The sequence below is a fragment of the Ambystoma mexicanum genome, chromosome 7q (genome assembly GCF_040938575.1).
Source record: "Ambystoma mexicanum isolate Mex_15411 chromosome 7q, UKY_AmexF1_1, whole genome shotgun sequence".
NCBI classification, from domain to species: domain Eukaryota; kingdom Metazoa; phylum Chordata; class Amphibia; order Caudata; family Ambystomatidae; genus Ambystoma; species Ambystoma mexicanum.
The window spans coordinates 546891947-546904631 of NC_090941.1; the positions used below are offsets into that span (position 1 = coordinate 546891947).

The 12685-nt window shown below is 46.2% G+C and overlaps 1 protein-coding gene across 11 annotated transcripts in view; it reads left to right on the plus strand.

Moving 5' to 3' along the window:
• The window catches only part of ENOX1 (ecto-NOX disulfide-thiol exchanger 1), a 1853609-nt gene that overhangs the window by 1138216 nt on the left and 702708 nt on the right, over positions 1-12685 (plus strand). For all 11 annotated transcript variants that reach the window (XM_069639318.1, XM_069639317.1, XM_069639316.1 and 8 more), the window contains one exon: positions 5682-5915. In XM_069639318.1, coding sequence (XP_069495419.1) covers positions 5682-5915 — 234 coding nt within the window. The remainder of the gene's footprint in view (positions 1-5681; positions 5916-12685) is intronic.

Below are 12685 nucleotides of genomic sequence, written 5' to 3' on the forward strand. Positions count from 1 at the left end.
TTACAAACCTCTGTCTTCGATTACAATACACAAAAAATAGGAACGCATCCCCATCCTCTAAAAGAACATCCACATGCTCTAAAAACTCTTCTCAATTCATCATAGTTACAACCGTTGTACTTAAAAATATTTCATCATAAAATCATTCTAGTATTCTCAAATTCCCTACAATTCCAGCACATGTCAACATATCCCTATAAGGGAAAGAAAAAGCAAATGCCATAATATTATAGGAGGGCTTCATGTCCTATTACCCTGCATATAGTTTTCAATAACAAGGTATTACTCTCAAAATTGGAGCCGTTGGTGCACAGGTAAGTAATCTGACGTTTTGAATTTGGTAGATTACTTGCCTGTGTGTAAACGGCTCCAATTTTGAGAATAAGGTGATTAATCATGCTTCGAGTTGTTTTGAATTTTGTACTTCTTGAGTGTTTATATTTTTTATGCAGCAGATGGACATTGTGACTTATTTACTTCTGTTCTCTGTTATACTACAGTTATATGTTGCATTCATGACCCCCTGATGAAGAGCATAACATCTCGAAACACGTTGGGTATTTTATTAAAGAAAAATGTATGGACACCACAGGACTGTGTTTGGAGATGCCTCGCTAAATACATTCTTATGATTAACTGATTATGCATGAAAACAGTCCCATTGGACTATTGCCTAGAAAGTGTTACTATCTTATTCTAATTATTTTGAAATAATTTATTTGAACTTTTTTTTATCAATGCTTGCCTTTTTTGGCCATCTTTTGTATATGATAACATGATATGTTAGGTTTTCAATTAAACCCCTCTTTTGAAAATGGATTAAAACAGTCATTAATATTGTTGTTTGCCATTTATAAAACCGACTGCCTATCTTGTTTTATTATTTAAGCTGAGCAGTTTTCCCTTCCCTAAACTTCACAGATAGCTGTGCTTGTATCAGCGTTTCCTATGTGGCTGTGTTCTGTATGACAGCAAATGTGCGTGACCAGTGGTCGAAATGGTCACAAAAAAGTAGGGTAACTTTAACCTCGACAGGGGACGGGTAGGCAGGAGCATAGTGGAACATGGGACAAGGTGTTGCTGCCGGGCTGGGTTGACAGTCAAATTGGTTGAACTAGCGTAAGAAGGTGGTGCCCCTCCAATGTTCTTCTTTTTTTTTCTCAGTCGGTCAGTCAGTGGTATGATTTATATATTGCCTAGACTGCTTTTCGTGTCACCATGAGAACTTATACCCAACATCTACCTGCAAAGATGCTGCTTCAACAGGGGCCTGGAAATAGAAAAAGCTTGCAATGACATGAAGGGTATTTGGCCATGTATTCCAAAGAAGGAAAGTCTTATCGCCTTTGGCCTGACAGAGTTTTAGAGATGAATAGTCCGTGATCTTCCATAAGCCAAAGGTTCCATCCTGACATACACAGTGGGATGCTATCTTGAAGGCATTGAGAAAGGAGGCACAGAATGTTAAGCTGAATTTTCTACTCTACTGGAAGCCACACCAGGTTTCAGTGAACCCTTGGACATTATCGTCTTTTCCTCCGCCCAGAAACTGATCCGTTTTGAGGCACCTGGAGCCTGCTAATACATTTCATTTATGTAGCCCCAGGAGTGCATTGCAGTAATTCAAGTGACTAGTCACCAAAGCTCCAACTACAACTTTACACTTGCCCAGAGGCATGAATGGGCCAATCCTCCACAGCCACCTGATATTTAAAAAAGTATCCCGTGTGAAGGGCATGGACCTTTAGAAACTAGATTGTCTTAGCAAGTTACATGAGATCACAACTTGTTCAAATTTTTATTTTTTATTTATTTATTTACATTTTTAAAGTGCTCACACAGCCGCGGGCATCAAGGTGCTGTTACGGGAATTGTTTTTGTTGCGTAATTGGTTTTGTCTTAGTTGCATATTTATAATGGGAGGAAAATAGGGTAAGTCCCAACATTTTTTGTTGAAGGGGGATTGAGCACTAGTGGGACTACTTATATAGTGTTAACAGTGAAGAGAATGCTCAATTACCTCTCTTTTAGTCTACCTTATAAGGTGGTCAGATGGAAACTAAACAAAAGGATAAATTCATTTACCCACATATCATATGTATAGACAAAAATTTGTCATGCCAGAGAAGTAAATATAAAAACACATTTTAATCAACAATTAAATTCAATACTTAGTGTGGTGTATGCTTTCCACAAGGCATCACCACCGTTTAAATTTATAGGAAAATTTTTTGACAAATAATTTGAGAAAACAAATTCAAGAATGTTTACTAATTTGTGCCGGTTATGGCTGAGGTTAGTAAGTGACAATCATATTTCAACATAAAAATAAGATATTGGTGCCAGAATCAATTTTGGCAGAGGAGCAGACTATCAATGTACAAACAGTAATTTGAAAAGATGTTTTTGTAAAGAGACAACGTTATTCAAGATGTCTGGGATTTCATATTTATAATGTGCCTAAACACCCAGAGGTTTCTAAGTTCGGACCCAGGGATCGAAACTGTGTTGCTTCCTGTCGTCTTGCTTCCAAGGCACGGGCGCACGTTGCCCCTGAGCTTTCTTCCCAGGACAAACATCCGGCGGATAATGACTGTGAGGAGAGATTTCTTCTAAGCGTTAACAGGATCTCCCCAATGTTCTCCAGCTAAGGTGAAGGCAAATGGAATCCATCCGGGCTATGCCATGTATGCTTCAGAAACGTACATTCAGATTTCAGTTCAGCTGCCACTGAAGTCAAGAGGTTTGCGTTTCCCTTCAAAAAGTGCAGTTCCAGAATGCTGAATATGGTTGTAAAAAGTAGTGGAACTGTTTACAGTAAAAAATAAAAGTAGTGAAACACCACTCCCAACTATTCCTGCCCACTGCATGTGCCATGCACACGCATGGCAACTGGGGGAATCGCGGATCTTATATCTCGCTTTTTCTGCATGTGGGAAGTGCTTTGCAGCCATGAACATAAAAGCGAGGGGGAGGGATGAGAAGCCAGTGCTGTCCAAGAGTGACAGACAATCAGATTTGGAATCGGCTCCAGTACTCCTGCCAATTATCATCCACTTATCTGTGAGAAGGGGACAGAAGGGATCATGGGTAGGAACATCTGTGGAGCTGCAAAAATGTTGCTGATCGACCTGTCAAGCACCTATTTATACATTGCTGTATTTGGAGTTAGCAAGTTAAGCACCTTTTTCCATCCATCCACCTGCAGTTTCCTGCATGGGTGCAAATGGTAGCATTATCTCTAATGTGGTAGGTTAGGGAGAACTCACTATTTGCTGTACTGAGTCAAAATAAATATCATTAGGAAACATTTTTTTAAATTGTCTTTGATGATTGTGCTACAGGTAAACAAACTGCAAGTCGCTTGGAGTGTAACTATGTATGTAAAAATAGCGTAATTTGGTATTTGTTAAAATAAATCAGTATGTAAAAAAACAGCATGTGTGTTTATAGGTTCCTGGAGGCTGCGAAAGAGAGACTTACTGCAATTTGGGTTTGGATGGGAGTGTGTAGTGCCATGCAAACTGTGACAGATTAAGGAAGATTGGTTGGTGCCTCAAAATCTTTCAGCCACCATTGATGAGTGACAATGTCCTTGAGTGACATGCATCCTAACATAGTCTGCCTTACTTATAAAAATGGTATCTCTCTAGTCACCATTTCAAATGGGTCAACCCATATCCCACATGCACAAGTGCAACTCCACAAACAGCTAACAAATGGTGGCCTGGAGGATGCTAAACCTGAAGCACCCCCAGGACTCAGAGACGTTGACCCCCACCTGTATCGTATCGTCACATAGTTTTGTCTATGAACAGAATGCTGATCCCACTCCCAGACTGTGCACAAGCAGAGTGGTGGAGGGATAAATGGCAGCACCTTGAGCTGTGCCACTCCCCTCTGGGCAGGGGAGTGGCATAGAGCAGGTGACTGTGTGTGGAGAAGCCTGCCACCTTGAGGAGCCAGAGTGAGGAAATCAGCAGTGCATGCAGGTAAGTGGGTCTGGTATGTATGTGCATGTGTGTGGCTCCATTAGGGTGTGTGTGCGTGTGTGTGTGTGCATGTGTGCAGTGGTAGTGGCACTGGTAGCAACTTTGGGGTATAACTTGAGCACTGAGAATGGGAATGAAGAGGAGGACTTAAGTAGCACCGGAGATGGGAATTGAAAAAGGACTGTGTCTGCATGCAGAGTGACTTTGTGGCATCATTTGAGCACTGAGGTGAGTGGTAGGAAGAGGAGAGGAGTGTGTGTGTGTGTGTCTGTGTGTGTGTGTGTTTGTGTGTGTGCGCGCACGCTTGCAGAGTGGTTGCATGTATGTGAGCATGTTTGGGTGAGGGCAGAAGGAGATCCGCAGCAGCACTGAATCTGACCTTTGGGTACGTTTTGAGCAGGATGACAATAGAAGGGCCCTGACAACAATAAGAGTGACTTTGGGGAAAACATAAGCACTGAGACTAAGGTGGGGTATGTAGATGGGTTACTAGTACATTAACTGCAACTGTGCGGTAGAACCTAATTTTTTGGGAACCGTTTGCACGAAAGGTTTTTACATTGTCGGGTTTGACATATATTGCTATGGCTGCGCAATGGGTGCTATTTTGGCATATTCTGTTAATACATGACTTTGTTTTTTTCTTTCAGTATAAATAGTATCAAATGATGTTTTACAGTTGCAATGCTGGCATATAATGGCGAGACAGGGCCTCGTGATTTCATTTGGTCACGTTCTGCATGACAGGCAGCAGTGCTGCATATATGCTTTAGATGGGCCTCGTGATTTTCTTTGGGCACAAGCATCATGAACATTTATTTTGGGGCATAAACATCATGAACATTTATGCTACAGTGGCTAAGAGGGACAGTATTGTTAGGACAGGCTCTGGTGCTTTTCTTTGGGCACATCCAGCCTGAAAGGGGGGCAGTACTGTCATATATTGTTTGAGCATGTCCTCAGAATTTTCGTTGTGGTTCACCATGCCATGGCAATGGCATGCAGCATTATTCTGTTTATTGTTCTTGACCTGGCATCTTTTGGAGTATTTCATGTGTTCCGCAAACAAACCAGTGGTGAACGAAATATCTTTGTGCACAATTTATCTGAAATGTGGGTTTTTAACTGCAATGGTTGGAGCTTTTTTGCTGCCCTTGTGGCATTTCGGTGAAATCATGTATGCCCCACCATTTTATAAAGTCACCATTCCCTATTGGCAGCAACACCTCAGTCTTTCCCTTGTCCGCCAATGCAGTGTCTCCTACAATCCCATCTCCACAAACTAGCACACAGGCACAGTAGTTCCACTCCCCCCAAGCCCCCTTTTTCCCCCGCTTTACTAACCCCACTAAACCACCCAGCCTTTTTATCCCTTAACCCACACCCCACATATCATTTTATTATACATGTCGATTTGTTTTTCCTTATTCAGCTATCACTGAAAATGTTTGTTGTTATTTATTTTTCATTATTAACACTGCAAACCGGATTCGCCATTTCAGAATTCAGATACAAGGAAGCACCTAGCTGGAGCAGTTCACTTTTTTGTTTAGTGTGTTGCGTAAGGCAGGGCCGCAGTGTTACTCCTGCTGCCTCTTGGTGGCGCTGTGATATATAGCATGATGCTTGCCATGTTCACTGTGGAACACCATCACTGAAAGATGCAGCGTCTCTTCTTCTTGTTTGCAGGTTACCGCATGAGGCTAGGATCCAGCACTGACAAGAAGGATTCTGGTCGCCTTCATGTGGACTTTGCCCAGGCCAGAGATGACTTTTATGAATGGGAATGTAAACAGCGGATGTTTGCCCGGGAAGAGCGTCACAGGCGGAAGCTGGATGTGGATTGGCTGCGACCACCCTCACCGCCAACCGTAATGCATTATTCGGACCATGAAGCCACCATGCTGGCCGAAAAACTAAAAGGTAAGAGGTAGCTTCCTTACTCCCTTTCTTCACACCTCCAGCCTCTATGTGCTTGAGGTGCCTGCCAGGGTATGAATCCTGAAGCCTGTGCTACTGTGGCCAGATCTTCATGAAGCTATCAGACCCTACAAGACACACTAGATTCTCTTACAAGCACCTTCTATTTTGTTTGCTTCTCCAGTGATGGCATGGGCTGCAATACTTCTCTTGCACCCCTGCAGTACGTACCTTTGCAAAATGAATCCCAGTGACGCTCTGCCAGGCTCAATCTGCAGACTCTTGAAAGGCATCAGTCTGGTTCAGATAATAATAACCATCCCATCCATCGCATAGAATTCTCGTGTCCTCTCGCCATTAAGCCACAAAGTGCTGTTTGAATGGTGTTAAGGTGGTGACTGTTGTTCTGAGTGATAAGAAAGGTTGTGGCATGGTTAAGAGGGATCGTAGCGCAACAATATGTTAGAATGAGATTTAGTAGTCTAGTTTCTACCACCTGTCACAGCGCGTGCGGGCAAAAGAGTTAACCCGCTGCGCTCTCATTCAGTTCAGTATAAATAGATGCCACCACGCTGTCTGCGCCGGTTTCCATGCATAGTTGTATTCACTGCTCTACATGATTAATTCAGGAATGTTTGATCATAACAGGTGTCCTGTATACTTGACACGTGTTTCGGCCTGTTGCTTTCTTCAGAACGGGACTATTGTTTTCAAATTAGATCTTAGTGCCATTTAGGTGTTGCGGGAACCACCTTCAGTCGGTAGCGCAATATTCAATGTTCGGGTGTGAATCACCATGCCTGGTCCCTGGAGTTCTGTTCTCCTCGCCTGTGTTTCGTGTTCTAAGGGCTTGCTCTTTGTGACCTCATATTTCCACTTCTTCTCGCATGAAGAGATGAGAGTACAAGCTTGTGTAGGTGTGATGCTTTTCACACAGCGTATCTAGGCGCATCCGCTGAAGGCCCCAGTTTCAAGCCATCACAGCAAAGCCTTTTTGCACATGCCGCAGGTCACGCACACACTGCTCCGAGGCTTAGCGCGAGTGTGAACTCCTGCATTTAGCTTTGCTGCAACACTTGGAGCAGTGGAGCCCCAGGCACTCCCTTTCAGATTTAATGACACTTCCAAAGATCTGTGGTGCACAGTTTATTTGAATGCCTCCTGTGCTGCCCAAATTACTGTACTCACAAATGGGGTGCTCTGATGCACATCTATAAGGCATTAGGCTGTGCGTTCTCCCACATGTGAAATCTGCGTACACTGACTTGAGCATGCATGTTCAAACGGTGAGGAAGACAAATGCAAGCCCCTCTTTGACCTGCATGTTTGCAAAGCACAAGGCAGGCGTTTGGAGCTAAAAATGAGCGTCCTTGGAAGTAAAACGATTGTGTTGATTGTTCTTAAACCAAGACGTGGGATTTTATGAAACAATGCAGGGGCTGGAGCAGCAAATTCATCATAAATGTACACTGCCAGCTAACTCTTCATTTACCAGACTACACGCTGAGTCCAACACACGTAGTTCTTTTGCCTCGCCTGGCCTCAGAGTCAATCCCTGATTTCAATTCTCTAGCCCTGTGCTGATATTCCTGGAAATTGGTCTAATCCTTGGTGTCTGTTCTCAAGAAACTCCACCTGTGTGTTCCGCTGCATACTCTGCATGCAAACGCAGCGATGAGGCCTGTGCGCGTGCTGTTATGGCCTTTTCTGATATCAGGACGGTCTGTCCTCATGTTGCGAGTAAGGGCTGTCCGACGAGAGCAACTATGTCTGTGTTTTCAATTGTTTTCAGCTGTATTTGTTGCATAAAACCCCAACTAAGACCTGTGCTTATGCCTTTGGGCCTTCCCTGAGATGCGAGAGCCTGTTCCATTCCTGTCATGGCAGGCAGGCTTGGATTGGCCTATCGGGCAATATGGCAATGCCTGAAACGCAGACTCAACATGCTAGTGTAGGTCAGATGGATTGGTCAAAGTGGGCATGTTTGATGAGCTACTTCAGTTTGCAGCTAGTAATTGTGACCCTTGCCATCAGCAGGTCTGCCAGCGCCCTGTGCGAGATGTGTGCACACACCCCCACCCACCACAAATGCAGAACATCAGGGGGCTCAGTTCTGTTGTTCGGCTGATACTATCAGCCGAACAACAGAACTGAGCCCCCCTGCTATTCTTCTAAAGTGTGTTTAAGAGCGCCTTTGCCTCCAGCTCAGTGTCATGTAAATCGCGTCTATTAACGAATCACAACGTGTTTCTTTAATAGGCGCTGTTTACATGACACTGAGCTGGAGGCAATGGACTCTTTGTTTGTGAACCGTGAGGGCGCCCTTGTGTGGCTGCACCATCTGAGCACAGGTCGAGCCGGTGCTGGTTGTGACCATGGTTACTGAGTAAATATTCTTTAAAATGCACAATTTGGGACACATTTGACCAGATGACTCCCTCTCACGTTCTGCTTCAACAGTCTGCCACAAGGAATGATTTCTCATTTGCAACCGTGGGATGCTTTTTCTTTGGTGCCCAAGCTGAGGTTTTGCTCGGTCCTCAAACCGACAGAGGCACATATCACGCGGGAGCCGTTGTAAAGATAACTTGCTTTATTAACTGCCAGGCATCAACAGCCGAAACCCCTCAACCCCCTCCCACACCCCAATGTCACTTCCCGTGTGGCGGGAAGAAGGACCGCAACGGTGGTCCGCCCACCTAACGAGGTGGACGGGCAGTATGCCCATAAGAACAACATGACATCTCCCCCCTTTTTAACGTGCGAGGTCCTTACCCATTTTCACTCCATTTTCTCAATGAGTCTGTGAGGTTTTATCTGGCTTCTCTGTGGCCGGCCTGACCTTCGCGGGGTCCTCCCTGTCTCTTCACGTTGTATTATGCTATCTTCGCTGTCAGAGGCCTCACTATCTCTCAGATAGGGGGGGTCCCGGGGTCCCGCCCTCTGTCATCGCCACTGTCTTCAGCTCTGTCCTGTACGTCTTGTGGGTTTGTTGTCCGAGGCTTGAAGTGTGATACGTTCCGAGTTACTAAGGATTTGTCCATCCTTTGTGCTGTGATCATCGTTCCTTTCCTCTGGGTGACGGTCACCGGTTCTTTTGCGAATGTGGCGTCCTCCTTTCTTTGCTTCGGCTGTCGCATCCACATTTGGTCTCCTGGTTCGATGTTTGACTCTTGAGCTTTCCTTTTATGGTCAGCAGTCTCTTTCATCTTGGCTTTTGCTGTGTCATCTTTGGCTCGGGCCTCCTGTTCTAACGGCGTGGCCTCTGCGGAGAGGGTGTCTTCCGGTAGTGTTGTTTTGACCGGTCGCCTGAACATCAAGTCAGCCGGGCATATTCCCGTCGTGCTATGAGGGGTGTGTTGATAGTCCCTGAGGAACTGATAAAGTGCTTGTTCAAAAGGTTTATTGAGTATGGCTGCTATTTGTAGAGTTCGTTTGATGTTGGACATGAATCTTTCAACCATGCTATTCGCTTGAGGCCATCTGGGCGATATTCTGCGGTGTTGGAACCCCATGTACTTTGAAAAGTTCTCGAAGTCCTGACTCATGAATGGTGCTCCTTTGTCCGACTTTATGATCTTGGGGATTCCATACGTGGACAACATGCGGTCTAGTGCTGGGATGATGCTCGAGGCAGCGGTGCTGTCGACTATTTGAGCCACTGGGAATCTTGAGTGTTCGTCTATTAGCACCAGTACATACGTGCTATCTCTCAGCGGTCCAAAGAAGTCTACCGCTAGTTCCTCCCACACGTGTCCCAGTAGGGGTGACATGTGTAACGGATTTGGATGTGGATTTGGATGTGGGGGTGGTGCCACTTGTGCGCACGTCGGGCATTTGCCCACTATGTTTTCCACCATTGCTTCCAGTCTGGGGAACCACACTTTCTGCCTTAGTAGCCTTTTGGTGGCCACCACCCCTCGGTGGCTTTCGTGCGCTATGTGTATCGTCCTGGCTCGTAGCGATTTCGGGAGGAGTACTTTGCACCCTTTTAGGACTACGTGTTCACCGACTATGGAGAGTTCATCTCGGACTTGGTCTATGTGTTTGACGTCTTCTTGGACATCCTCCGATTCCTGCCACGCTTGCTGCCGCATATGTGCTCTCCTTTCTTCTTATATGCAGTGGCGTATGATGCGTAGCGCTGGGTCCTGCGCCGATTGTGTGATTACATCTGCCCATCCCACGGGGAGCGGTTGCAGGTGATGTACAACGTATTTGAGATATTCATCTGCAATGGATGGTGGAGGGCTGGCGGGTCCAGTGGGGTGTCGAGATAGATAGTCTGACGGGTTGTCTTCTTTGCCCGGGCGGTGCTTGATGGTGAATTTGTAATCCTGTAGACGTATCTGGCTATTCTCGGGGGCATCCTTGATTTTGGATCTGTGTAGATTGTGAGTAGGGCCTGATGATCCGTTATTACGGTGAACTCCTTGCCATACAGGAAGAGGTGGAAGTACTCACATGCCCATACTACCGCCAAGCTTTCCTTTTCGGCTTGTGAGTACGCTTGTTCTGTGGGGGTTAGGCTCCTGCTGGTGTATGCCACTACATATACGTTCTTGGGCGCCTGAGGGTCTATTTGTGTTAGTATGGCACCCAGGACAACAGGGCTGGCGTCGACGATTACTTCCGTGTGTCGTTTGGCATCAAAGTAAGCCATGTCCTCCGCTCTTGTGATGGTGTCCCGTATCTCTTCGAATGCCCTCTGATTGTCCGTGGACCATGTGTAGGGTTGGTCCATTCGCGTTAGTAGGTGCAGGGGATTGCTGATCGTAGCATAGTCCTTAAGGTACCTGGAGCAATAGCTGGCCAGTCCAAGGAACGCCCTGAGCTCGGTCACGGTGCTTGGGGGTGCGGCTGAGTTGAGGGCAGCCACTTTGTCTGGGTCCGGCCGCATTCCTTTGCTAGAAAACATATGACCGAAAAAGCGTACCAAGCCTTTTCGAAATTCACATTTGGCTTTATTCAGCGTTAATCCCGCCACTTCTAGTGCTTCGCACACTCTGTGAAGAGCGGTGTTATGCTCTTCCTTCGTCTTCCCATAGACCAGAACATCGTCGGAGTAATTTAGGTAGTTCGGTACGTGCCGGATGACTCTTATGTTTTTCTTCTTGAAAAACTTCGGCTGCAGAGGATATCCCGAAACTGAGCCTTTTGTACTGGAATAACCCCAGGTGTGTGACGGACGTCCTTATGTACCTGGATTCGGGTGCAATTTCAATCTGGTGGTAACCTTTTGTGAGATCCAGTTTTGAAGAAAACTTGTGCCCCATGGAGGAGGTGGATCATATCGGTTATCCGGGGCGCCTGATGTCTCTCCCTCTCAATAGCTGCGTTTGCCCTCCTCATGTCTACGCACAAGCGTAGATCTGTTGTGTGACTTTTTTGGGATGGGAACAATGGGGGATACCCATGGCGTGGGACCTGATACTGGTTCGATGACGTTGAGTTGGATGAGCTTGTTTAGTTCTTCTTCAACTTGGTGTTGAATGTTCATGGGTATCCCTCGATAGTGTTGGGCAACTGGTGGTATGTCTGGGTATATGTGCAGTTGTACCTTCCTGTGTTTCAGTTTGCCCAGCCCTTTGAATAGGTTTGGAAATGTTTGTTCTATCGCATCAGGTCTGGCAAAGTATTTGTGGGCCATGAGTTGATACAGTATGTGCACCAAACCCAATTCTACGGCCGTCTTGAAACTGAGAATGCACCACTGTTGGCTTCCGTCTTTAGGATGTGTAGAGGAATCTTTGCCGTGTGTGATTTGTGCACGCACCATGCCGAGATAGTCCCTTTGCAGGGTAGCGGGGTGGTGGCGCCATATCGGTAGATGTCCACCGTGGCTTTTCTGATTTTCGGGGGGCTGACCACCGAGTTGTATGCCTGTTTACTTATAATGTTGACTGTCGCCCCTGTGTCGATGAGGAATTCAAGCGGGGTGTTGTTAACTTGTAATGTGAGTGTGGTACTGTGTTGGGTGGCCGTGGCATTGTTGAGCGCCCACACATACCCCTTCTTCCGTTGGTCTTTCTCTGATGACTGAGGACAGGGATCTCATTTCAATGTAACGGACAGACCTTCTCCTCTGGGATCGCCTGGACCCGTCTGATGATTTTCTGTCTTCTCTTGCGTACGAGTTTCTTCGGGTCCTGTCTTCTCGTTTCGGTCCTATTTGTTCTTCTTCCCCCCTTCCCGTGGAAGGGGTGAGCCGTGAGCTTCTCCTTCTTTCATGTATTCTTGGTCTGGTGGCCACAGGTCCCGGCGCATTCTTGCATGCGGCTCTGTAGTGGTCCATTCCACCGCTGGCGGCACATTTCTGTCCAATGGCAGGGCACTCGCCCACGTGTGGATATTCGTATCCGCATCGATAACACGTGGCGTCAGTGCGTTTGTCGCTATGTGAGGGGGCAGCAAAGAGTTTGTTGATGGTGTCCGGTTTGGATGAAGGTTGTTGGATGGCGACCTTGCCTAGACTATCCAGCTGCGACTCTACAGCCGCCTCCATTCTGGCTAATGCAAGGATTTCCTCTAGGGATCTTTGCTTTTGGAGCAGTTGTTTTCTGAATGATTGTGAAATGCAGCCGGCTATGACCTGGGATCTCAACGCCTCTTCACTGGAATATTTGTGAAATTCACAGTATTTCAGCTTGATGCGCAAGCGCATCACGAAGTTGTCCAGCGATTCTCCTTTTTCCTGTCTGATGATGTGGAATACGTGTCATTCATAGTCAATATTGGTGTGGGGGGTGAAGTATTCGGAGAGTTTTCCGTGG